The sequence below is a fragment of the Salmo salar genome, chromosome ssa04, assembly GCF_905237065.1.
Source record: "Salmo salar chromosome ssa04, Ssal_v3.1, whole genome shotgun sequence".
In the NCBI taxonomy this organism is placed as follows: Eukaryota; Metazoa; Chordata; class Actinopteri; order Salmoniformes; family Salmonidae; genus Salmo; species Salmo salar.
The window spans coordinates 42582201-42609512 of record NC_059445.1 but is presented as its reverse complement, the minus strand read 5'-3'; the positions used below and the strand labels follow the sequence as shown (position 1 = coordinate 42609512).

Sequence of the window (27312 nt, the reverse complement as noted above, 5' to 3'; positions counted from 1 at the left end):
TTTAGAGTTGAGGTTAAAATATTGACATTGTATCACACACACACACACACACACACACACACACACACACACACACACACACACTAGCAGACAGTGATAAACTATTAAGTTTGAGGTGGAAAATCTGACAGCTGATATGAAAATATATGTTTCTTATCAAGTACACTGTAAAACTCCTCTGACTGGTACTCCTCTGACTGATATTCCTGCATGAAAAGGAGGGGGCTGATTCATGAAGGTGACTCAGCTAGGGACTGGATTGTGAAAATGAAAGTAAGTTCATTGAGTTCTAGGATGTTTTCCTGGTACACCGGGTATTTCTTATAAACTGTAGGAAGATTTGTGGAACTAAGACATTGGATAATAGTGGGTAAAGGGGTGTGTGAGGGGAGAGTCTAATGATAGTAAATCTGGGACTCTTTTTGCATTCACCATTTAATAGCCCCTCCCTGGCAGGTTTATGTTAAAACACGTCCACCCTGTGGTAGCACTCAATAAATACTAAGCTTCTAACAGACTAGACACCCTGTCTAAAATTCTTGAATTTATAGTTGATTTTTCCCCACTAACAGTCATCCACTTATAACAGGTATCATATTATTTCAATAATTAGAGAGTGATGTTTTCAATATTTATTTCCAAGGTTTGCAACAAACAAAAACGTATTGGCTTCAAGTAACTTACAAATGTACACTATACAGGATATTATCAGTGGTCTCATGAATACATAATAGTTTTCTGATCATTTATCAAACATATCAATGAGCTTCTCTATCTTCACCTGTGTGTGCTCAGTAGGACAGACACGGCAGTGGCCTACATAACTGACAGGCAGTCGTGTTGCAAAACACTGGCTGTCAATTCATAGGTCATCACCATGCGTCCCATTCTTCTCTTAGCCCGACTCTGCATTCAAACCAACGTTTGGAGTGCATAAATACCTTCACCTGATGTTGTTATAGAGAACAAGGAGCTGATATCTGTCGAATGATCTAGAGACTGTTCTTAACAATACATCTCATTACAAAATGCATCACAATGTGGGTAGAGCAAATGTAAATGAGTTCAACCAAAAGAGGAGAAACATCATAACGGGAATGAAATGGCCATAAACAAGGACAGTGATATTCTTCACATTGATTTATTCAGAGCTGGCTGGGGGTAACTCTCTGCAGGTAACAGCATCTCCACTGGAACACAGGCAACTTCCACATGGAGTTGCTGTTACAGCCAGCAAGCACCAGTTTTGTCCACAAGCTGTCCATAGCACACTGCCTCCTACAGGACAGAGATAATACTTCATTGCTACAAAGCTAATGTAGCTAGGCCCATAGATTGAGGTCGCACCTTCAGTTGTTTCTGGTTTGTGTATGATGTCTCACTTGGAATCACCTGAAACAGAAGTACATATAAGGTCAATGACAGGGAATGGTGGGGTTAAGTTACATGTGAGGAGCCTTCGATAGCAACTGACTTTAACCCCCCCATCTTTATGACCGGCTATACACGCCATCATAGCACACAATGTTCTAATAGACCTTGGCCCTTTGGCCATTCTGTCTAGATAACAGGTTTTTTATGGTGGCTCTCAATATAAGGATGTATTGTGGATTGTGAACACAAGCTGAGCATAATGGGCGTCTGCCTTCTCAACTATGTTCCCTTTTTCTCGTACTATTTTACCATAAAATGTATCTAGTGTTTGGTATACTGGTATTTATCCCTGATGAAAGATTGTTACTCATTTCTTTATTTTATTTCTGACCCCTATCATGCTTAGCAGTCCCTGTCCTCCTTTGATATCTCTGTAGACTTTGCCTCGCAGTAAACCTCTCTATCTTGGGAAAAACAAAACAATAAAGCAATTAAAAATGGGTGGCACTGACCCAGTTGCCCCGTGTCTGACTCAGTCGCCCTTGTTGTCAGGCACACTCCCAAACACTGCCCTTTTCATATTTTCTATCTCTGGTCAATTTAATTGTTGTGTGTTGGCTGTGTGACTCAGGTGGTAGAACATGGTGCTTACAATGCCAAAGGTCATGGGTTTGATTCCCTTTGAGGATGTAAAATGTATGCACGCATGACCCTGGGTCACTTTGGATAAAAGTGTCTGATAAACGGTGTATTATTATTTCATATTAACAACTTTGGCAGGTGGTCTTCATGTTTTAACTCTGACCACTATATAACAGCAGACTGTATCAACAGTGACAAACACAATGAGACAGTTCTTGTTATACAAAATATAACAAGTTTCCCTAATAATTCATTATTTAAATGATATGTGAAGGTTTGCAAAGTACCCAAGCACACTTATTTGAATTCAAACACTGCTCACCTACTTTTTTTCACCTTGGTTAACAAAAACTCTGAGCAAAAGCCAAACATGCTTGAGTTAGGGTTAGTTCAAATTCTTTGAAATACATCATTTAGAATATATTGCATGACATTCTCCTGCCTTCTGTCACACACACACACATACAGACATTGAATGATGGAAATGTAATTAAATCTGTTAAATATATGTCTCAAAATACTATCTTTGTAAGGAGTGGATTTTAAGCAATATGTGTTCCCTAAAATGCTGATCTACTCCAGCTGTCACTGCATATAACAGTGGAATGTCAAATAATGTTGATTATGTTTGTAGGCTTATGTGGCGAAACTTGTACCCTTATTTAAACAGCCTCTTGTTAGGACAGCAGTTGAAACATGCCTTTGAAACTGGAACCAGAAAAATCTTGCACTGAGGTTTGTAAGATAATGTTATGTTTTCCCTTTTAAGGCAAAGTGATTGTCTTCCCCACTGATGCTGAGAGTTTATCTCAGGAACAGTGGTTGACATGGCATTGGACTAATGGGTCGCCACCTTACATGCTTTTGTGCATGCAAACATGAGATTCTCAGTTTTATGTTTTTAAGATTATTCTCCCTAAATAACAGGTCTTATGAATGTACAGCGTAGGAAGTTTGTCTTGAATATGAGCTAACACATTCAGACAGACAAACATACCACAGAGCAGTAGAGGAGAGTGAGTAAGTTGAGCCAAAGGGGTAAGTTGAGCCAACCTTGTTTTTAGGAAACACAAAATGTATAATTTCAGTAAATATTTAGGAAGAAGTCATCATAAGTTGAGCCAATGGCAAGTTGAGCAAATGTAAGTGTTTTCTTCCCAGGCGTAATGCAAGGCATTACCGCTGGAATATGAGGTAACAACAGCGCCTGGCCTATTTTAAAGTTGTTGTTTTTTTAAGTACAAATTGTTTGTTAGGTGTTAAGCTTGTGTTAAAAGATGCTTCAGATGATTAAAATCCCAAAAAGTGTTTGGGGAATAAAGATTGAAATGGTTTTAGTAAGGTAGTGGTTGTATTTCATTCAGTACAGACATTTGTAGGCGGGTTAACTTACCCTGTCCCAGCTCTACTTACCCCATACCGTATTGTTTACATGAAATCTGATTATTTCCAGGGCTACACCTGAAATATATGTAGATATCTTTGATAGAAAGAATACTATATTTCCCTTGACATAGTGATGCGGAATGTAATAAAATTCTCAGCTTACCCCATTCTCGCCAACTCACCTGCAGCCAGCCCAGTGGCCTTCACAGGACGAGGCCAAAGGTTTGGGAGCGGCAGCTTTTGAGGGGTGCGAGGATAGAAAGACAGAAATAATGGAAGACCGGTCGGATGTAGCAGAAAAGTCAGAAAAGTTAGAAGACAGAACAGCGATGAGCAAAGACAAAGGCAGACTCAGTGAGAGGAAACTAACAAAGGAGAAGGAGTTAAGGGTGCATTTGTCAGCAATGCAATGGCAGAGAGAGTGCCCAGTTTAATAAAGATCAGGAGTTGGAGCCAGGTTAATTATTACACTCCCAGTCAATATTTAACAGGCTTGACGTCCTGCCCCTCAATCCAACATCCTGATTCCACAGAGACTCACACTCAAGGTAGGGCTACAGTGAAACACGCTCTTAATTCTCCTTTGTTCCATTCACAAACACACAGTCAACACACACCAACAGCTGAAAGTGCCAATGACAGCATAGCACACATTGTAAAATGCATTTGTAAATACACCACTCTATTTTTCACCACTAATTGTATGATGATTTTACCTCAACATGACTTCCCATGAATGCACTTGACCTCATTGGCTCATCAGTGTGATCTCCATGTTATGTGGCAGCACTGATGTAGGTCATACTAAACAAAAATATAGTGAGTAGGTGCTGCACCTTTATCCATATCAGATTTCTCTACCAACTGAAACATTGCTCTAAGTGAAAATATTAATGTTTAATTGAAAACCACTGGTATAGTTGGCTAACATTGGCGGGGATTGTGTGGTTGAATTGGGCACATAGACTGGATAAAAATATACGTTTTCTTTAGTTTTTTTAACATGGAATCACTAGACTGGAGTACAAAAAACATCAAACTACATAGTGGGCGACAGCCGGTGGATTTTTTGACAGATAATTGATGCATACTGTGAAAGAAAGGCAAAGGGGCTGAAACAAATTCATGCACACACATGTTCGTTTTACTATCCTTGTGGGGACCAACAACTGATTCCCATTGAAAATCATATTTTCCCTAACCCTTAACCTTAACCTGACCTTAACCTCAAAGCCTAATCCTAACCTTTAAGCCTAAAGTAGCCTTTTTCCTTGTGGTGAGCTGAGAAATATCCTCACTTGTCCAAATTTCCCTTGTTTTAATATCCTTGTGAGGACTTCATGTCCCCACAAAGATAGTAAAACCAAACAAACACACACACACACACACACACACACACACACACACATGCATTTTAGTCATTTAGCAGACGCTCTTATCCAGAACGACTTACAGTTAGTGCATTCATCTTAAGATAGCTAGTTGGGACAATCACATCTCAATCATAGTAAGTACATTTTTCCTCAATAAAGAAGCTATCAGCAAAGTCAGTGCTAGTAGTAAAAATACACACACACACACACACACACACACACACACACACACACACACACACACACACACACACACACACACACACACACACACACACACACACACACACACACACACACACACACAATCAGTCACTGGCTCTTGATTACTGGAAAAGGAAAGATGAAACTCAATGAGATTATGAGGTGCAGGAGCAATCACAAGACTCTGGACTCTAAACACTGACCAAGGGAAACAGAATAATAAAACAAGGCATGATACAAATGCCTTTGAAGAGTGTGTTAATGATTGATTAAAAACAGGGTTAAAGGGTACATGTTTTAATCAGTGTGGAGATATAAAACATATCTCAAGTAAAGAATATACACTGCTCAAAAAAATAAAGGGAACACTTAAACAACACAATGTAACTCCAAGTCAATCACACTTCTGTGAACTCAAACTGTCCACTTAGGAAGCAACACTGATTGACAATACATTTCACATGCTGTTGTGCAAATGGAATAGACAACAGGTGGAAATTATAGGCAATTAGCAAGACACCCCCAATAAAATAGTGGTTCTGCAGGTGGTAACCACAGACCACTTCTCAGTTCCTATGCTTCCTGGCTGATGTTTTGGTCACTTTTGAATGCTGGCGGTGCTTTCACTCTAGTGGTAGCATGAGACGGAGTCTACAACCCACACAAGTGGCTCAGGTAGTGCAGCTCATCCAGGATGGCACATCAATGCGAGCTGTGGCAAGAAGGTTTGCTGTGTCTGTCAGCGTAGTGTCCAGAGCATGGAGGCGCTACCAGGAGACAGGCCAGTACATCAGGAGACGTGGAGGAGGCCGTAGGAGGGCAACAACCCAGCAGCAGGACCGCTACCTCCGCCTTTGTGCAAGGAGGAGCAGGAGGAGCACTGCCAGAGCCCTGCAAAATGACCTCCAGCAGGCCACAAATGTGCATGTGTCTGCTCAAACGGTCAGAAACAGACTCCATGAGGGTGGTATGAGGGCCCGACGTCCACAGGTGGGGGTTGTGCTTACAGCCCAACACCGTGCAGGACGTTTGGCATTTGCCAGAGAACACCAAGATTGGCAAATTCGCCACTGGCGCCCTGTGCTCTTCACAGATGAAAGCAGGTTCACACTGAGCACGTGATAGACGTGACAGAGTCTGGAGACGCCGTGGAGAACGTTCTGCTGCCTACAACATCCTCCAGCATGACCGGTTTGGCGGTGGGTCAGTCATGGTGTGGGGTGGCATTTCTTTGGGGGGCCGCACAGCTCTCCATGTGCACGCCAGAGGTAGCCTGACTGCCATTAGGTACCGAGATGAGATCCTCAGACCCCTTGTGAGACCATATGCTGGTGCGGTTGGCCCTGGGTTCCTCCTAATGCAAGACAATGCTGGACCTCATGTGGCTGGAGTGTGTCAGCAGTTCCTGCAAGAGGAAGGCATTGATGCTATGGACTGGCCCGCCCGTTCCCCAGACCTGAATCCAATTGAGCACATCTGGGACATCATGTCTCGCTCCATCCACCAATGCCACGTTGCACCACAGACTGTCCAGGAGTTGGCGGATGCTTTAGTCCAGGTCTGGGAGGAGAGCCCTCAGGAGACCATCCGCCACCTCATCAGGAGCATGCCCAGGTGTTGTAGGGAGGTCATACAGGCACGTGGAGGCCACACACACTACTGAGCCTCATTTTGACTTGTTTTAAGGACATTACATCAAAGTTGGATCAGCCTGTAGTGTGGTTTTACACTTTAATTTTGAGTGTGACTCCAAATCCAGACCTCAATGGGTTGATGAATTGGATTTCCATTGATTATTTTTGTGTGATTTTGTTGTCAACACATTCAACTATGTAAAGAAAAAAGTATTTAATAAGATTATTTCTTTCATTCAGATCTAGGATGTGTTGTTTAAGTGTTCCCTTTATTTTTTTGAGCAGTATATATTATTTAATTTCTAAGAGCATAGAAAATGTTTTTGATACCATGTCTTGTTTTGAGTGCTTTGACTGATGTCACGTCTATGCTAATATGGCTAAAATTCACTAACTAGCAACTGTAACAATGTATTTGAAACACAACAAGTGCTGATTGTGCAAATGTATTTATGTTTTCAATAACATTGGAGATTAAATATACAGTGCCTTCAGAAAGTATTCACAACCCTTGACTTTTTCCACATTTTGTAGTGTTACAGCCTGAATTTAAAATGGATTCAATTAAGATGTCGTGTCACTGGCCTACACACAATACCCCATGATGTCAGAGTGGAATTATGTTTTTAGAAATGTTTACAAATTAATAAAAAGCTGAAATGTCTTGAGTCAATTAGTATTCAACCCCTTTGTTATGGCAAGCCTAACAAATCACATAATAAGATGCATTGACTAAACAAGTCCAATGGTGACTTTAAAACAGTTAGCGAGTTTATTAATGGCTGTGATAGAAGAAAACTAAGTATGGATCAACACTGTAGTTACTCCACAATACTAACCTAAATCAGAGTGAAAAGAAGGAAGCCTGTACAGAATCAAATATTCCAAAACATGCATCTTGTTTGCAATAAGGCATTAAGGTACAGCTGCAAAAAATGTGGCAAAGAAATGTAATTTACGTCCTGAACACAAAGCGTTAATGTTGGGGGCAAATCCAACCCATCGCTGAGTACAACTCTTCATATGAGACCCCCTCCAATAGGTTTTGCCAAACTAAAACATTTCTTCCTCCACCCTATGAGGTCTCATAGTGAAGTACTGTACATCAGCTGGAACAATGTTTTCCCTTTTGTGCCCTTTGCACCTAAACTCTTTACCCTTTCTCATTTTTCCTCATTGCCGTCTATCAACAATCAGGTGACAAACGTCGTCATTCACGTTTTACTAGACACTTGACATGTTACAAAAGCCTGTGTTATTTCACTGGGCTTTATCCCTGAATGTAGTTTTTGAGCTAAAAGTAAACGCTGAGCAGCAATGGGACTTTCAGTTTGCAACTCACAAATAAAGAGAACTCATCTTTCTTTAAATTTTTTTCCCCCCCGACTTGTCTTATCTTATCTAGAGCTCAAGGAATGGGTGTGTCTGTGTGGAGAGTCCAGTCTCAGAAGGAACCGAGCACAGGTATATCTATGACACACTGCTCTCCATGAAACTAGAAAACTTGGAGCTGTCTTCAATACAACCACAATGCTTAAATATCAGAAGGTCAATTTGATGACATAAAACAGCATTAAACACACCAATGAAATTTGCAGTGAAATAAATGTACATTGTCAACCACAGTGAAAGGTGCACATGTGATTGTGCAATCATGGTGATTCCTCCAATTCTACACATTTTGCCATGGTGCGTAGAGAAAATGTTGCAGTTTTAAAGGCAGTTTTGTGGTGGAGAGAATATTTAGCAATTTTATGAATAACTTCATGCTATTCTAGTAATTTTGCCATGGGGTGGAAAGAGAAAGAATAGCAATTTTACAGCAAATTACCTGCAATTTTACACATTTTGCCATGACTTATGCCATGTTAATATAATATCTGAGTGAGTGAGTAACGGTCTGTAATTTGGCCATGATTACTACAAGGTTTAGATAGCTGGCTAGACCAATTTACCAATCTAAAAATGTTTATCTGACATGGGCTAATTGAGTGACTGTCAGTGACTGACATAACAAGAATCAAACTGCTGCTGCAAATTTTGAAAATGCACCTAGTGTATTCTATTTTACTAACTCTCAAGAGTAAGTTCAGATCCGCACCCTGCCAATTACAACAATGAAATTATATATATCTATACATTACCAGTCAAAAGTTTGGGCACACCTATTCATTCCAGGGTTTTTCTTTATTTTTACTATTTTCTACATTGTAGTGAAGGCATCTAAACTATGAAATAACACATATGGAATCTTGCGGTATCCAAAAAAGTGTTAAACAAATCAAAATATATTTATATTTATATCTTCAAAGAAGCCTTTTCCTTGATAACAGCTTTGCACACTCTTGACATTCTCTCAAACAGCTTCCCCTGGAATGCTTTTCCAACAGTCTGGAAGGAGTTCCCACATATGCTGAGCACTTGTTGGCTGCTTTTCCTTCAATCTGCGGTGCAACTCATCCCAAACCATCATCCAATTGGGCTGAGGTCGGGTGATTGTGGAGGCCAGGTCATCTAATGCAGCACTCCATCACTCTCCTTCTTGGTCAAATAGCCCTTACACAGCCTGGAGATGTGTTGGGTCATTGTCCTGTTGAAAAACAAATGATAGTCCCACTAAGTGTAAACCAGATTGGATGGCATATCACTGCAGAATGCTGTGGTAGCCATGCAGGTTACGTGTGCCTTGAATTCTAAATAAATCACTGACAGTGTCACCAGCAAAGCACCCCCACACCATCACACCTCCTCCTCCATACTTCACGGTGGGAACCACACATGCAGAGATCATCCGTTCACCTACTCTGCGTCTCACAAAGACACGGCGGTTGGAACCAAAAATCTGGACAAATTTGGACTCGTCAAACGAATGGACAATTTCCACCGGTCTAATGTCCATTACTCATGTTTCTTGGCCCAAGCAAGTCTCTTCTTATTATTGGTGTCCTTTAGTAGTGATTTCTTTGTAGAAATTCGACCAAGTAGACCTGATTCACACAGTCCCCTCTGAACAGTTGATGTTGAAATGTGTCTGTTACTTGAACTCTGTGAAGTATTTATTTGGGCTGCAATTTCTGAGGCTGGTAACTCTAATGAACGTGTCCTCTGCAGCAGAGGTAACTCTGGGTCTTCCTTTCCTGTGGCGGTCCTCATTAGAGCCAGTTTCATAATAACGCTTGATGTTTTTTGCGACTGCACTTGAAGAAACTTTCAAAGTTCTTGAAATGTTCCAGATTGACTGACCTTCATGTCTTAAAGTAATGATGTTGTTTCTCTTTGCTTATTTGAGCTGCTCTTGCCATAATATGGACTTGGTATTTTACCAAATAGGGCTAGATTCTGTATACCACCCCTACCTTCTCACAACACAACTGATTAGCTCAAACGAATTAAGGAAAGAAATTCCACAAATTAACTTTTAACAAGGCACACCTGTTAATTGAAATGCATTCCAAGTGACTACCTCATGAAGCTGGTTGAGAGAATGCCAAGAGTGTGCCAAGTTGTCATCAAGGCAAAGTGTGGCTACTTTGAAGAATCTCAAATATATTTTGATTTGTTTAACACTTTTTTGGGGTACTTCATGATTCATGATGTGTAATTTCATAGTTTTGATGACTTCACTATTATTCTAGAATGTAGAAAACAGTAAAAATAAAGAAAAACCCTTGAATGAGTAGGTATGTCCAAACCTTTGACTGGTACTGTACACTAAACATAAATATAAACACAACATGCAACAATTTCAAAGATTTTACTGAGTAACAGTTTATATAAGAAAATCAGTCAATTTAAATAAATGAATTAGGCCCTAGTCTATGGATTTCACATGACTGGGAATATAGATATACATCTGTTGGTCATAGATACCTTTAAAAAAAGGCAGGGGCGTGGGTCAGAAAACCTGGTGTGACCACCATTTACATTTACATTTACATCATTTAGCAGACGCTCTTATCCAGAGCGACTTACAAATTGGTGCATTCACCTTATGATATCCAGTGGATCAACCACTTTACAATAGTACATCTATATCTTTTTTTTGGGGGGGGGGTTAGAAGGATTACTTTATCCTATCCAGGTATTCCTTAAAGAGGTGGGGTTTCAGGTGTCTACGAAAGGTGGTGATTGACTCCGCTGTCCTGGCGTCGTGAGGGAGCTTGTTCCACCATTGGGGTGCCAGAGCAGCGAACAGTTTTGACTGGGCTGAGCGGGAACTGTGCTTCCGCAGAGGTAGGGGGGCCAGCAGGCCAGAGGTGGATGAACGCAGTGCCCTTGTTTGGGTGTAGGGCCTGATCAGAGCCTGAAGGTACGGAGGTGCCATTCCCCTCACAGCTCCGTAGGCAAGCACCATGGTCTTGTAGCAGATGCGAGCTTCAACTGGAAGCCAGTGGAGTGTGCGGAGGAGCAGGGTGACGTGAGAGAACTTGGAAAGGTTGAACACCAGACGGGCTGCGGCGTTCTGGATGAGTTGTAGTGGTTTAATGGCACAGGCAGGGAGCCCCGCGACCAGGGAGTTGCAGTAATCCAGCCGGGAGATGACAAGTGCCTGGATTAGGACCTGCGCCGCTTCCTGTGTAAGGCAGGGTCGTACTCTGCGAATGTTGTAGAGCATGAACCTACAGGATCGGGTCACCGCCTTGATGTTAGCGGAGAACGACAGGGTGTTGTCCAGGGTCACGCCGAGGCTCTTAGCACTCTGGGAGGAGGACACAATGGAGTTGTCCACCGTGATGGCGAGATCATGGAAAGGGCAGTCCTTCCCCGGGAGGAAGAGCAGCTCCGTCTTGCCGAGGTTCAGCTTGAGGTGGTGATCCGTCATCCACACTGATATGTCTGCCAGACATGCAGAGATGCGATTCGCCACCTGGTTATCAGAAGGGGGAAAGGAGAAGATTAATTGTGTGTCGTCTGCGTAGCAATGATTGGAGAGACCATGTGAGGATATGACAGAGCCAAGTGACTTGGTGTATAGCGAGAATAGGAGAGGGCCTAGAACTGAGCCCTGGGGGACACCAGTGGTGAGAGCACGTGGTGCGGAGATGGATTCTCGCCACGCCACCTTGTAGGAGCGACCTGTCAGGTAGGACGCAATCCAAGAGTGAGCCGCGCAGGAGATACCCAACTCGGAGAGGGTGGAGAGGAGGATCTGATGGTTCACAGTATCAAAGGCTAGATAGGTCTAGAAGGATGAGAGCAGAGGAGAGAGAGTTAGCTTTTGCAGTGCGGAGAACCTCCGTGACACAGAGAAGAGCAGTCTCAGTTGAATGACCAGTCTTGAAACCTGACTGATTTGGATCAAGAAGATCATTCTGAGAGAGATAGCAGGAGAGCTGGCCAAGGACGGCACGTTCAAGAGTTTTGGAGAGAAAATAATTTCCCTCTTGCTGCACGACACATAGAGTTGATCAGGCTGTTGATTGTGGCCTGTGGAATGTTGTCCCACTCCTCTTCAATGGCTGTGTAAAGTTGCTGGATATTGCCTTGAACTGTACCATGCTGTCGTACACATCGATACAGAGCATCCCAAACATACTCAATGGGTGACATGTCTGGCGTGTATTCAGGCCATAGAAAAACTGGGACATTTTCAGCTTCCAGGAATTGTGTACAGATCCTTGCGACATGGGGGTGTGTATTATCATGCTGAAACATGAGATGGTGGCGACGGATGAAAGGCACGACAATGGGCCTCCGGATCTCGTCACAATATCTTTGTGAATTCAAATTGCCATCGATAAAATCCATTTGTGTTCGTTGTCCGTAGCCTATGCCTGCCCATTCCATAACCCCACCACCACCATGAAGCACTCTGTTCACAACGCTGACATCAACAAACCACTCACCCACACAATGCCATACATGCTGTCTGCCACCTGCCCGGTACAGCTGAAACCGGGATTCATCCGTGAAGAGCACACTTCTCCAGCGTGCCAGTGGCCATCGAAGGTGAGCATTTGCCCACTGAAGTCAGTTATGAACTGCAGAAAGATCAAGACCCTGGTGAGGACGATGAGCACGCAGATGAGCATCCCTGAAACAGTTTCTGACCATTTGTGCAGAAATTCTTCAGTTGTGCAGACACACAGTTTCATCGGCTGTCTGGTGGCTGGTCTCAGACGATCCTACAGGTGAAGAACCCGGATATGGAGGTCCTGGGCTGGCGTGGTCACACGTGGGCTGCGGTAGTGAGACTACTGCTAAATTCTCTAAAACGACTTTGGAGGTGGCTTATGGTAGAGAAATTAACATTCAATTATCTGGCAAAAACTCTGGAGGACATTCCTGCAGTCAGCATGCCAATTGCACGCTCCCTCAAAACTTGAGACATCTGTGGCATTGTGTTGTGTGACACAACTGCACATTGTAGTGTCCTTTTATTGTCCCCAGCACAAGGTGCACCTGTGTAATGATCTAGCTGTTTAATCAGCTTCTTGATATGCCACACCTGTCAGGTGGATGGATTATCTTGGCAAAGTAGAAATGCTCACTAACAGTGATGTAAACACATTTGTGCATTTTTTTGGGTGAGAAATAAGCCTTTTGTGCATATGGAAAATGGCTGGGATCTTTTATTTCAGCTCATGAAACATGGGACCAGCACTTTATATGTTGTGTTTATATTCTTAGTTAGTGTATATTATTTGTTTTCCGGCCGTGGCTGCGGATCTGTAGGTAACCGCACCATTCCACCCCTCTGGAAAGATGTTTTACGTTAGCGTGTTACTTCTCCTCTTCTTTACCAACACATTGTTGTGGTCACCCTCCCTTCACATTTCTCACTGTCAATCATGAAGTTTCATCTGTGAAACGTCCATGCAGCATGTGCATGCCGACCATTTGTTCTCCATCAGTTTCATGGTGGTGTCACGTCCTGACCATAGAAAGATGTTATTTTCTATGGGAGAGTAGGTCAGGGCGTGACAGGTTTTTTTTGTTCTGTTTTCTATTTCTATGTTAGGTTCTAGTTTTGTATTTCTATGTTGGGTTTTGTTTGGGATGATCTCCAATTAGAGGCAGCTGGTCTTCGTTGTCTCTAATTGGAGATCATACTTAAGTAGGGTTTTTTTCCACCTGGGTTTGTGGGAGATTGTTTTTGAGTAGTGTATGTTTCACCTCTGCGTCACAGTTTATTGTTTATGTATCGCATAGTTTCACGCTGAAAATAAAATGTGGAACACACACACACGCTGCACTTTGGTCCGCCTCTTCCCACGACAACCGTGACAGGTGTTTTTTTTTATTTATGTTACAGTGAGCAAATTTTTGAGCTGTGTTTTGTTTCAATCAAAGCACATTTTTCCTAGTGGCGTGCTGTTGAGTTGTGGCAGTATGCACAATCATCCTAAAATCTCATAAGAAATTGTTTGACTTACAGTAACGTTATGCTATTGTATTGGGTTCTGTTATGTACAATACTATCATTATGTGATCTTGCAGACATTGATTCAGCTTTGATCCAACTTTATTAGACGAGCAGCATTCACCAGAGTAGCCTGTTCTCCATGAGTAGAGCACAGATTGCGTAAGTAGAGAATCCCACACATGCGCAAAAAATTAGGAATAACGGTCCAGCTAAGTCGGATCCGCAGCCTTTCTGTTTTTTTGGGTGCGGGTGCCCCCTAGCAGCCCTAAACCGGTCACTTATGCCCAGGGCCAGCCCCGCCCTAGGCTTACAAACATCAATTTCCTCAAAACACACCACTGTTACTGAATTCACAATAATGAACATAGTGACATTTTTTACTCAAACTGACAAACACAAATCAGAAAACAAGTCCATGCTAAGTACACAACTTGAAAGACACCCATCATGTTGAGTGATTTTCATTATCAGTACACCCTCTAGTCCATTACAGCAGAGGACACAAAAACACAAGTAAGCCAACCAATGGTGCCAGATGCCACCTGTCTGTTTATTAGGGACGTTGCATTCTTCCTCTCACACACACACACACACACACACACACACGTTCAGCGTTCATATGAGAAATTGTTATAGCCCTGGGATATTGGACATTTAATACAATCTTTTTTTGTGTGAGTTGTTGCCAAAATTTCAATCTGTACATGTTTAATGTTGGCTACATTAAGTCATGCAAACAGCACCAGAGTGGTTATAGTTTAATGGGAAACTTTGGCTAATGCATTTCCAGTACCGACTCAACGGGAAAACAATCAGCACAACCACAACACGGGCTTTGGCAGACCTCTTAAACCTTCTGCGTTCCTCATAAAAAGAACAGTCTTCCTTAAGCTCTCCACTACTGGTCATTTGGAAACATTTTTGTTTTTAAGACAAGACTGATTTATTTAATCATCAAGAACCAGAATATACAAAACAGTGGTTGAAGCAACCAAATAACAATCCTGAGTCACGCAGACATAACTTAATAACCTAAAATAAAAACAAAAAAACTAACAGTATCTTGGGTACAAATGGAACAAACTTGTGTGAAATGCATACGGAACATGACCAAAGCCTTAAGATTTAAGATGGGGTAATTAACATTGCAGAAGCCAGCCCCCCAAATGGGGTCAAGTGTCTTTTATCATGGAGGCCATCTGTTGTGTATGGTAGCAAAATGCCAAAATGATGTTATAATACTGTTTATGCACCCGAATGGTTGTTTTTTTGCAATAGAGTAGGGTTCTTCGAACTCTCTCTCCCTTTCTGAGTGAACTGAGAGGAGTCTTTAAAGCTTGGCCTGGCATCTGATTAAGTGATGGCTATAAAACCAACAGCCACATTCCATTGTGATTAGTGGTGCAGGAGAGGGAGATGTCTCTGGCCTGACTGAGCCTGCATCCCATAGATAAGATGTGGTGGTTGTGTCTTGCGATAGAGATAGCCTGGAGGAGTAGAGCAAACATTTTATTGTGTTAACAGATCAGCCTGGCAAAGGATTAACTACCAGCAGCAGTAAACAAAAAGGATTATTAATTTCGTTTTTTTTTTTTTATGTTAACAATAGTTCATTAGCCCTGTTTAAAACTTATCTTTGGTCTTCATTGAGTCTGAGAAGTCACCCTGAACACGTGGAGAAGGGTAGAGCCGTCTGCCTCTGAATCAGCTGGTCAGCAGTTAACTATGTAGAGAATGTGCTTAAGTCATACGGATACAAAATAACAAAACTGATAAAATAGCACGGATTCTATTTGCACAGGTTTTTATTTTGCGTAAGAAACCAATAAATACGTTTATAAAAAGAGAGGACAGGCCTCTATGTTTTAGGACTCCGGTGCAATGTAATATCTTGGGGACAAACTAAATCAAATCAAATTTTATTTGTCACATGCTCCGAATACAACAGGTGAAATGCTTATTTACAAGCCCTTAACTATTTCTTGAACTGTATTGTTGGTTAAGAAAATATTTACTAAATAAACAAAAGTAAAAATACTAAAATAAAAATAAAAAGTAACATAATTAAAATAACAAGGCTATATACAGGGGGTACCGGTACCAAGTCAATGTGCGGGGGAACAGGTTAGTTTGAGTTATTTTGTACATCTAGGTAGGGGTAAAGTGACCATGCATAATAATAAACAGCTAGTAGCAGCAGTGTAAAAACAACGGGGGGGGGTCAATGTAAATAGTCCGGGTGGCCATTTGATGAATTGTTCAGTAGTCTTATGGCTTGGGATTAGAAGGTGTTAAGGAGCCTTTTGGTCTTAGACTTGGCACTTTTCAGTCTCCTGAGGGGGAGAAGGTGCTGTCGTGCCCTCTTCACGACTGTCTTGGTGTGTTTGGACCATGATAGTTTGTTAGTGATGTGGACACCAAGGAACTTGAAGCTCTCAACCTGCTCCACTACAGCCCCATCGATGTTAATGGGGGCCAGTTCTTTGATGTCCTCCCTATAGGCTGTCTCATTGTTGTCAGTGATCACTGTTGTATCATCAGCAAACTTAAATGAGGGTGTTGGAGTCGTGTTTGGCCACGCAGTTGTGGGTGAACAGGGAGTATAGGAGGGGACGAAGCACGCACCCCTGAGGGGCCCCAGTGTTGAGGATCAGCAGTCTTGCTCACATGTGCTACCGAGAGTGTGATCACACAGTCGTCCAGAATGGCTGGTGATCTAATGAATGCTTCAGTGTTGCTTGCCTCGAAGTGAGTATAAAAAGGCATTTAGCTCGTCTGGTAGGCTCGCGTCACTGGGCAGCTCGTGGCTGGGTTTCCCTTTGTAGTTTGTAATAGTTTTCATGCCCTGCCACATCCGACGAGCGTCAGAGCCGGTGTAGTAGGATTCAATCTTAGTCCTGTATTGACACTTTGCCTGTTTGATGGTTCATCTGAGGGCGTAGCGGGATTTCTTATAAGCGTCCGGATTAGTGTCCCGATCCTTGAAAGCGGCAGCTCTAGTCTTTAGCTCGGTGCGGATGTTCCCTGTAATCCATGGCTTCTGGTTGGGATATGTACGTACGGTCACTGTGGGGACGATGTCGTCGATGCACTTATTGATGAAGCAGTATACTCCTCAATGCCATTGGATGAATCCCGGAACATGTTCCATTCTGTGCTAGCAAAACAGTTCTGTAGCGTAGCATCCGTGTCATCTGACCACTTCCATATTGAGCGAGTCACAGGTACTTCCTGTTTAGTTTTTGCTTGTAAGCAGGAATCAGGATAGAACTATGGTCAGATTTGCCAAATGGAGGGCGAGAGAGAGCTTTGTATGGATCCCTCTGGTGGCACATGTGACATGCTGGTCGAAATTTGGTCAAACAGATTTAAGTTTGCCTGCATTAAAGTCCCCGGCCACTAGGAGCGCTGCTTCTGGATGAGCATTTTTTTGTTTACTTATGGCCTTATATAGATCGTTGAGTGCGGTCTTAGTGCCAGCATCGGTTTGGGGTGGTAAATAGACAGCTACGAATAATATAGATGTGAACTCTGTTGGTAGATAGAGTACCTCATGATAAGCTGTAGACCACACTATCTCAGGCGAGCAGTACCTCGAGACTTCTTTAATATTAGAAATTGTGCACCAGCTGTTATTTAGAAATAGACACCTCCCCGCCCCTCGTCTTACCAGATGTAGCTTCTCTGTCCTGCCGACGCATGGAATACCCAGCCAGCTCTATAGTATCCGTGTCATCGTTCAGCCACGACTTGGTGAAACATAAGATAGTACAGTTTTTAATGTCACGTTGGTAGGATATTCTTAATCGTAGATCATCCATTTTATTTTCCAGTGACTGCACGTTGGCCAATAGTATGGATGGTAGTGGAAGTTTACTCACTCACCTACGAATTCTCAGAAGGATGTCCGACCTCCACCCCTTTTTTCTCCATCTTTTCTTCACGCAAATGACGGGGTTTGGGCCTGGTCTCGAGAATGCAGTATATCCTTTGCGTCGGATTCGTTAAAGAAAAAAATCTTTGTCCAGTTCGAGGTGAGTAATCACTGTTCTGATGTCTAGAAGCTCTTTTCGGTCATAAGAGACGGTAGCAGCAACATTATGTACAAAATAAGTTACAAACAACAAAACAGCACAGTTGGTTAGGAGCCCGTAAAATGGCAGCCATCCCCTCCGGTGCCATTATTTAAAGCATACATAAAGCACAAGCTCTTCAAGGTGAAGTTAAACGCGTCATGTAGACAGCGTTGGAGGAGTACATACTCCGCACATTATGCCTTCACTTCAGCTTCCTTTGATTCACCGTTTTCTGTTTTTTTTGTTTCCACTTGTTCTTCCTCATCAGCTGGGTTCTTCACAGGGTGGTCAACCCCCTCATCAGCTGGGTCCTTCACAGGGTGGTCAACCCCCTCATCAGCTGGGTCCTTCACAGGGTGGTCAACCCCCTCATCAGCTGGGTCCTTCACAGGGTGGTCAACCGCCTCATCAGCTGGGTGCTTCACAGGGTGGTCAACCCCCTCATCAGCTGGGTGCTTCACAGGCTGGTCAACCCCCTCATCAGCTGGGCGCTTCACAGGCTGGTCAACCTCCTCATCAGCTGGGCGCTTCACACGCTGGTCAACCTCCACATCAGCTGGGCGCTTCACACGCTGGTCAACCTCCTCATCAGCTGGGCGCTTCACAGGCTGGTCAACCTCCTCATCAGCTGGGCGCTTCACACGCTGGTCAACCTCCTCATCAGCTGGGCGCTTCACAGGCTGGTCAACCTCCTCATCAGCTGGGCGCTTCACAGGCTGGTCAACCTCATCAGCTGGGCGCTTCACAGGCTGGTCAACCTCATCAGCTGGGTGCTTCACAGGGTGGTCAACCTCATTAGCTGGGTGCTTCACAGGGTGGTCAACCTCATCAGCTGGGTGCTTCACAGGGTGGTCAACCTCATCACAGCTTCTTCTGCATCCTTAGCTTCCAGTCCCTCTCCATCCTCCTCTTCCTTCTCACCCTCAGGGGTTTCTTCAGAATCATCTAAACAATTGGTCTTCTCTGCACCATGTGTGTGTGTGTTCCATTGCTGTTGGCTGGTGCGTCCCGACTGCCATTCTCCTTCTCCTCCACCTCCTCTTTCTTCTCTTTGAGCTCCTTTCTGAAATCTCGGTGGTTGTGTCTACTGCGGTATCAGCCATATTTAGTTTAATATAAGGGTATAATATGTTTCAGAAATAAATAAGTGTTTGATGCCTCTTCTTAGTCGTCTTCTCTGCTTCTTCAACAACAGCTTCCTCTTCTTCTGTTGCTCTTTCCTTCACCATCTCTTTTATCATCCCCATAGTGTTCCACACCTCATCCAGTTCTCCTCTGTCTTCTTTTACTTCCTCCACATCTCCGTTCACTCCTGTACTGCCCAGGTGAAATAGAGGAGAGTGACTGTAAACATACTACAGCATCATTCTGCAGCATAATGCAGGACAATCACATTTAAAAAAATATATTAACAGCAAATGACAGTTAACAAGAATGTCAAACAATGTTATGTCAATTTAAATGAACTACTCTATCATAGTGTATAATAGTGTAATAAATAAGTAAATATATGCATGTCGGGTGTTATGAAATCCCTCTAACAGCTCTGTAATATCACAACATTATAAACTAGCAAGTCTCAATTTGAAAGTCAAACAGATGACAAAGTATTGCACTTCACAAAGTCTAAAACATAAGTTCATTCATTGCACTTAATTCTCCCCTACCTTGAGATCTCTGCTGGACAGAAGCACACAGTTGAGTCGTGACTTCAGATACACCTGAAAGGGAGACGAAGAGAAAGAATCTCAAACTTTTACTGAACACAATTATTCAAAACTGTGTAGGAGGCTTCACTAATGATGGATTATGTAGCTGGCTTCAAGTGTGCGGAGAGTGTAAGTGTGTGTCTGTGTGTGTGTGTACCTTGTTCTGTAGAGAGCGGTTCTCCAGGCTGTGTACACTCAGAAAGTGATCCAAACCACAAGAAGCCACCAGAGGGAGAGAAGGGTGGGACTGAAGCCCCCGCACCTCTCCTGCCAGCCCCTTTAAACACCCACACACTAGGCCTGCAGCGAATGGAGAGAACACGAGGAGGAGGAGGGGTTAGAGAAAAAAGAGACTGTAGTCAAGGGGAGAGGATCTCACAGAACAAAGGCACGCAACATGCTCTCGCACACACAAAAAAAGCTTAAATCGGACTATCAGAAGATAATTATTGCTGCTACAGGCAAAACAATTAAGTTAAACAGAAGCTTCAAAGAGCACATATAGCAAATGCATCTCTAATGTAGCACAATGGCAAATACAGTTGAAGTCAGAAGTTTACATACACTTAGGTTGGAGTCATTAAAACTCGTTTTTCAACCACTCCACAAATTTCTTGTTAACAAACTATAGTTTTGGCAAGTCAGTTAGGACATCTACTTTGTGCATGACAAGTAATGTTTCCAAAAAAAGATTTACAGACAGATAATTTCACTTATAATTCACTGTATCACAATTTCCTGAAGATCAGAAGTTTACATACACTAATTTGATTGTGCCTTTAAACAGCTTAGAAAATTCCAGAAAATGATGTCATGGCTTTAGAAGCTTCTGATAGGCTTATTGACATAATTTGAGTCAATTGGAGATGTACCTGTGGATGTATTTCAAGGCCTACCTTCAAACTCAGTGCCTCTTTGCTTGACATCATGGGAAAATCAAAAGAAATCAGCCAAGACCTCAGAAAAAAAATTGTAAACCTCCACAAGTCTGGTTCATCCTTGGGGGCAATTTCCAAATGCCTGAAGGTACCACGATCATCTGTACAAACAATAGTACGCAAGTATAAACACCATGAGACCATGCAGCCGTCATACCGCTCAGGAAGGAGACGAGATAAACATACTTTGGTGCGAAAAGTGCAAAATCAATCCCAGAACAACAGCAAAGGACCTTGTGAAGATGCTGGAGGAAACAGGTACAAAAGTGTCTATATCCACAGTTAAACCAGTCCTATATCAACACAACCTGAAAAGCCGCTCAGCAAGGAAGAAGCCACTGCTCCAAAACCGGCAGAAAAAAGCCAGACTACAGTTTGCAACTGCACATGGGAACAAAGATTGTACTTTTCGGAGAAATGTCCTCTGGTCTGATGAAACAAATATAGAACTGTTTGGCCATAATGACCATCGTTATGTTTGGAGGAAAAAGGGGGAGGCTTGCAAGCCGAAGAACACCATCCCAACCGTGAAGCACGGGGGTGGCAGCATCATGTTGTGCAGGAGGGACAAAATAGATGGCATCATGAGGAAGGAACATTATGTGGATATATTGAAGCAACATCTCAAGACATCAATCAGGAAGTTAAAGCTTGTTCACAAATGGGTCTTCCAAATGGACAATGACCGCAAGCATACTTCCAAAGTTGTGGCAAAGTGGCTTAAGGAACAACAAAGTCAAGGTTTTGGAGTGGCCATCACAAAGCCCTGACCTCAATCCTATAAAACATCTGTGGGCAGAACTGAAAAAGCGTGTGCAAGCAAGGAGGTCTACAAACCTTTACTCAGTTACACCAGCTCTGTCAGGAGTAATGGGCCAAAATTCACCCAGCTTATTGTGGGAAGCTTGTGGAAGGCTACCCAAAACGTTTGACCCAAGTTAAACAATTTAAAGGCAATGCTACAATTCACTCTACTATTATTCTGACATTCCACATTCTTAAAATAAAGTGGTGATCCTAACTGACCTAAGACAGGACATTTTTACTAGGATTAAATGTCAGGAATTGTGAAAAACTGAGTTTAAATGTATTTGGCTAAGGTGTATGTAAACTTCCGACTTCAACTGCACATACATGGACAAAAAGATAAAGAAGCTGACATGGAAAAGTACTGAAGCAGATCACTAAGCAACTGCACAATCATTACAACAAGCGGAAAGAGACATCGACTCCCACATTCCCCTTTCCGCAGACCTAAGATGGCGAGTTGGCCATGTGTGTTGCCCACTGTAACACTGTCTTGGTTGGCAGGCAGGGAGAGGGCTGTGGGGGGGTACTCCCCAAACTGCCTCTAGAACAGGACACCTCTGGGGAGAGGCTGGACCATACATTCACACCTAACAGCGGGAAAAAAAACTATTAAATCAGTAAAAAAAATAGGTTGCTTTTGTTACGTTGTTAGATAGATGAATGAGGCAAAGAGACGTGAGTCAAGTTAAGATGTTTAATGGTTTGCTTATGTAGCAATGATACAAACCATACATCAGGGTACTTGAACTTGACCAATTAAGTGATAATGCCCGAGGAGCCGGTGTTTGGAGGATATATTGGCACGGGTGTTGTTAAGCTCAAGATGAAGTCGAGGGCATTATCACTTTTATACAATGGGTTACCAACATACTCAAATTATGATTGACATATTTTCATTAAAAACATTATTTTGATGAATTTATTCATACTATTTTATCCTTCCACAAGACAGAGTCCCGGGTTGCTACCCAAGCCGGCTGGTCGTTCGTTCTGTCGGTTGCTAGAGAGTCGAACCAGTCGTTCAGTCATTTTGTTCTGTATCTATGGACGAGACCCAGTCGTTCATTCTAAATGTTCCATTTCCATACTGGCTGGCAACGTTCTTATGCCTTGCTTGCTAGCTAGCCAACTACAGCTAACTTACAGTCACGTCAAACAGTGAAGCCAGAATAACAACAGTAGCTGCATTTACATTTGTTTAAGCTGTTTTCTAGTGACATTTATTTTGATACATCCATAACAATGAGCTAATGAGGCGCAATTTCACCTGGCATAGAAAATGTGCTCTATCCTCAGGACACTGTCGTTCAGAGGAGCTAGCCAACAACCCTTCTAACACAGTGACTTCAAAAAGGAGATGCTTTTTATAGTGGAGATCAAGTTTAGAAGTTGCTTGGCTCGGCTGATGTGACAGTGGACTGCGCAGTCAGATGGAACAGAGTAAATAGGCATCATAGCTTTAGCCGGTGGTAACTTGTGGAATAGACACCGGCTGGAATGCGGTTTTAACCAATCAACATTCAGGATTAGAACCACCCGTTGTATAATATGAATGAACCCTTTACAGGACAGTTTCACCCCCCAAAAATGGACTGAGCTGAGCCAAACCCAGTGTGCCAAAATGTACTGCGCTGGCCTGGTTGCGTATCTAACAAAACGCGTCAAACTCCTGCCGAATGTATCGTTTGAGTACAGGGAAAGACTCCAAGGCTGAGGAGACCAGCAGACCCAGTCTAAGAACAGGGCTTGTACAGGGAAAGACAAGACAGACAGACCTGGTGTTGACCTGTGCAGGTGTCTATCTTGTCTGCAATGAAGGCCATGTCTCTAACCCACTCTGGCACCCGCAGGTCCAGCCAATCATTACGCACCTGCAGCATAAAGAAGCTGTGTCAATGCACCAACACCAAAACATAAAATACTATGTAGACGTTCCCACTGTAATTCCTTGAAATGTAGTTGTTAGACTCTTACATTCTTGGAGGTGAAGGCTGTTCTCTTTCCCTCCTGTAGGCACTTGGTAGCGCTGCGAGGGATTCTGTCACATCCGACAAACATTCTTCCCAACATTTATTTCAACCTAGATATAGGGACAGGGGTTATGTTCAAGAAAATGTCAGTCAACGTCAATCATTCATAAGTATATAGTATCCATCTGCAATGTAACAACCTCTGGGAAGCCTGAGTGGTATTCTGGCAAAATCAATCAAATGTTATTTATAAAGCCTTTTTTACATCAGCAGATGTCACAAAGTGCTGTACAGAAACCCAGCCTAAAACCACAAGCAGCAAGCAATGCAGATGTAGACGCACGGTGCAGGAGTTGTTCATTCACTGTGTCTGTATTGCCCTCCTTCCAGACCCTCTGCAGTCCTGTCTCCACACACGTGATCCGAGCACTGCAGAGACACACAGGGAGAGAGTCGTCCAGTAGTATCCTCAACACATGACCTCAGAGCTGCTGGTGTGTAATGACAGTGTGCTGGAACAACAGCTCCTGTACCGTGTTATGACCAGTGTCTTTATCTACACCACTATACCGGTCTGTGACGGCGAGTCCTGTGAACCTGCCCTGGTTGCTCTCCCCACACCGTCTGGTCTCAGTAATGATGCCCTTCTCTGTGCTGAACCTCTTCACTGTGCCATTCACAGTCCCCACCTGCACCTCGATCAGACAAGACAGGTAAGTAGCACAATGGCCCAACAACCACAATGCAAACATTCAGACCTATGTGCACTCTAAATACATCAATGACCAACAGATCAGACATCATCATGGGCTCCATTACTCTCTAGAGCCCCCATACACACCTCAGTCTCCTGTGGCTCTCCCCAGCCCAGGACACACACTTCCTGGTCCCGACTGAGGCAGTTCATCTCACAGAAGTTGAATGCATGTTTTTTGGATAGGCTCACACCTAATGAAACAAACACACAGTGTAAATGATAGCCATTTAAATATCCCGATAGTGTACATGGCCATCATTCCTTAAACAATCGGTGTTGCATTAGGGAAAAGTACTGTCAAGCTAGGGAAGTTAGCTAGCAAACACGTGGGTTGCTAGATAGTTAGCTCTAACAAATAGCACACACAACAAAATGACAGCATGGCTAATTTACCGAGTTACATCATTTTTACCTTTCAATATCCCTGTTTCTGATCCAACCCATACTGAACAAACTTGACTTATGTCTTCCATGAACAAGAAAGAAAAGATTGTCAAGAAAACAACAACAAACGTTCTAACACGTCATGGCGTGTCCATAATGTCATCCGTAGGGATACACATCTCACCGGAATTCTGTTACGACCTACATTTTCATATATAAAATATGCAGCAGATGGTGCTCTTGAGCTTTACATTTTATATCAGTCCAAGCTATCCAAAATCCACAGGCATTATTGCACACAAATAATATCAGTCAGACTGATATTTAAGGGCCATACAGTACATACATACTGTGCACAGAAAAAACCCACAAGACACCAACAAAGAACAAATTCGATTTTGTTGTTGTTTCTACATTATGTAAGATTCCATTACTTCATTTTCAAAATGTGTTTTTGTTTAATTTCCTTGTTATATGATTTTTTTTCTCACATTTTCCCATTTGTAATCATTGAGGTAGAGTAGGGGACAGGCAGAGGAGAAGATGGCTAATCAATCAGAGGAGAGTTTGTGAGTCTTCAGGTCACCCTGGGGGATTTACCAGAGATTAGCTGTTGGGACGGATTTAGTGGGTGACAAAAGACGGGCCAGGGATGGGGATTAGGGGGAAACAGCATGGGCACTTTAAAATCAAAAGCCAAAGATTTGTGGGAATTAAAAAAGTGTGGAAATCCTCCCAAGAGAAGAGGGCCAGAGATACTGACAATGTTAGGGTAGAAAGGGATGAGAGTGAAAACAGCAGGCCCACAGAAAGAGAGAGGTAGCTTGGAGAGAACAGAGAAGGGAGGGGAAAAAAGTAAGAGAAATAATCCCATAATTACAAGAAAAGAGTGAAAGCCTTTTCATCTTTCTCAAAATGACTGAAGAATAGGACACCAGTGTCATGACAAAGGGGGAAGAAGGAGTGAGAGCGAGAGAGAGCAAGAGATGAAGAGAGAGAAGGAGACATAAAGAGAGAGAGAGAGAGCGAGAAAGAGAGAGAGAGGAGACAAAGGGAGAGCAAGCGAGAAAGGGAGCAGAGGGAGGGATAGATAGAGACAAACAAGGGAAGCTGGAAAAAAGATTCAAAGCTTGCCCTGCCCCCTCATCCATATCTGGGGAACAAGGGAATACGGCAACAGATACAAGCCAGGGAGAGAGGGACCGAGAGAGAGAGAGACCTAGAGAGAGAGAGAGACTGTTGAATGAACTTGGCCATTACAAACATTGTAATAGACAGTCAGAAAGAGAAGAAGAAGAAGAGACTGAGGAGAACAGAAGTCTTTCTTCAAAATCGTTCCATTATTTTTTTAGAGGAAGAGAAGAGAAAGCATAAGGGGGAGTTTTGGAGAGAGAGAAGCGAAAGAGGAGGGGGGGGGGCGAGATAAATAATTAATTAACTCAGACTTCAAAGGGCTGTGGAGATGTTTTTCCTTTCTTGAGAAAAATAATCGTACCAAAATAACAAAAAGCGTCTTAACGTCTAACATTGTTGATTCTCTAAATGTAGTTTTTTCACCCTGCAAGTGAGCACTGAAAAGCATATGCGTGAAGAAATCTCATGGACGCGACTGAGATGGACAGAGAAAGGCAAGATAGAAAATTCTGACATGGTGTCAACCCATATTGACAGAGACAAAGTGTGGAGAGGAAGGAGTGGGATATTCAGTGAGAGACGCATCTACCCCCAGACACAGGTACACTCTGATCAATATTAAGATCAATCGAAATATCCATTGTCATCATCACAGATTATATTTATCCTGATACATCATTCATCAATCTTTATTGCTTCTCGACTTCAGCATGGAGTGCCTAAGAATGATATCATATTGCAGTTTGTTTATATTCTACTCTATACATTACAACACCGTTCATCAAATCATTTTAAGCTATTATTGTTAAAGTGATCACTTGATTGTAAGCTAATAATCTTTGCTCATTTTGCTATTCTAAATTATCACTAATAGCTATCATTGTATGAATATTTGTTTAATTGTACATGTATGAATAGCTGTTATTGGATGAAAAGCAAAATCCTTCCTCTTTACATGAATGGAAAATGATTATATGACTCTAAAAGTATAAACAGTCATCTCTTCCTTAACAGCATATCCGCTCTGTTTAAAACCATTGAAATATCAGAATTGAATAAAAAACATCTCTTTTGAATAATATCTAATACCATTTACCACTATTTTTCCTATTACAGATGTTTAATAACAATTATATTGTTCTTGAAATATGTGCCATCTTCAGTGGCAAAGTGGACATTATAAACGGGAGAGTGGACAGACACGTTAAGAACACAACAATCCCTGTCTGTCAGAATCAGAGGAGGCTGGGACCAGAGGAGAGAGCATTGCTCAGCTGTAGTTGTTCTCCCTGAACAACTGTGCCTGTCGACCACTTTATGTGTGAAAAGCTTTTGCACAGTGAAGGAGAAAAGCTTTTGCACAGTGAAGGAGAAAAGCTTTTGCACAGTGAAGGAGAAAAGCTTTGGCACAGACACATGAAAAGGGAAGAGGAACTCAAGAAGAAGGACCAACTGTGTAACCTAGATAAGCTGAAATAGAAAGACCACAGCAGACTGGAGAGCAGAGCAGGATTTCTTTCTTCCAGAACTTCTGCTCCTCACTTGGACAATAAGG

At 42.6% G+C, this 27312-nt stretch overlaps 2 protein-coding genes and 1 long non-coding RNA gene across 7 annotated transcripts in view; 1 reads left to right on the top strand and 2 right to left on the bottom strand.

Annotated features, from left to right (window-relative positions):
• Window positions 1-619: 619 nt before the first annotated feature.
• On the bottom strand, window positions 620-3925 carry LOC123742455 (uncharacterized). The gene is made up of 2 exons (XR_006769622.1): window positions 3585-3925; window positions 620-3477 (listed from the first exon to the last, which is right to left on the bottom strand). It is a non-coding gene; the product is annotated as an uncharacterized lncRNA (long non-coding RNA).
• Window positions 3926-14060: 10135 nt separating this feature from the next.
• Window positions 14061-24841, bottom strand: LOC106603138 (WD repeat-containing protein 74). 5 transcript variants are annotated; one of them, XR_006769620.1, is made up of 11 exons: window positions 24652-24841; window positions 24324-24430; window positions 24053-24171; window positions 23826-23911; window positions 23487-23592; window positions 23288-23383; window positions 21957-22099; window positions 19922-20064; window positions 19723-19776; window positions 17650-19372; window positions 14061-15702 (listed from the first exon to the last, which is right to left on the bottom strand). XR_006769620.1 is itself a non-coding variant. In XM_045716951.1 (6 exons), exons 1-5 carry the CDS (start codon window positions 24710-24712, stop codon window positions 23588-23590), a joined length of 378 nt encoding a protein of 125 aa, XP_045572907.1. In that variant the 5' UTR covers window positions 24713-24840; the 3' UTR covers window positions 22193-23383; window positions 23487-23587. The 5 variants fall into 5 exon arrangements, 1 of the variants encoding a protein (XP_045572907.1); XR_006769619.1 differs by having other exon boundaries at window positions 21957-23383; XR_006769621.1 differs by having other exon boundaries at window positions 17650-19367; window positions 21957-23383.
• An 831-nt stretch (window positions 24842-25672) lies between these two features.
• The window catches only part of cnih2 (cornichon family AMPA receptor auxiliary protein 2), a 9097-nt gene continuing 7457 nt past the window's right edge, over window positions 25673-27312 (top strand). Inside the window, exons 1-2 of the mRNA XM_014196419.2 lie at window positions 25673-26358; window positions 26874-27312. The exon at window positions 26874-27312 is cut by the window's right edge and continues 252 nt beyond it. The gene's annotated coding sequence lies outside the window, so the exon portion shown is untranslated. The remainder of the gene's footprint in view (window positions 26359-26873) is intronic.

Coding starts and splice junctions, on each gene's coding strand:
- LOC106603138 (XM_045716951.1), bottom strand. CDS start 24,712: ATGGAAGACATAAGTCAAGTTTGTTCAGTATGGGTTGGATCAGAAACA. Junction 24,431..24,651: donor AGAAACAGGGATATTGAAAG/GTAAAAATGATG, acceptor TTGTTTCATTAG/GTGTGAGCCTATCCAAAAAA. Junction 24,172..24,323: donor GAGAGCCACAGGAGACTGAG/GTGTGTATGGGG, acceptor ATCGAGGTGCAG/GTGGGGACTGTGAATGGCAC.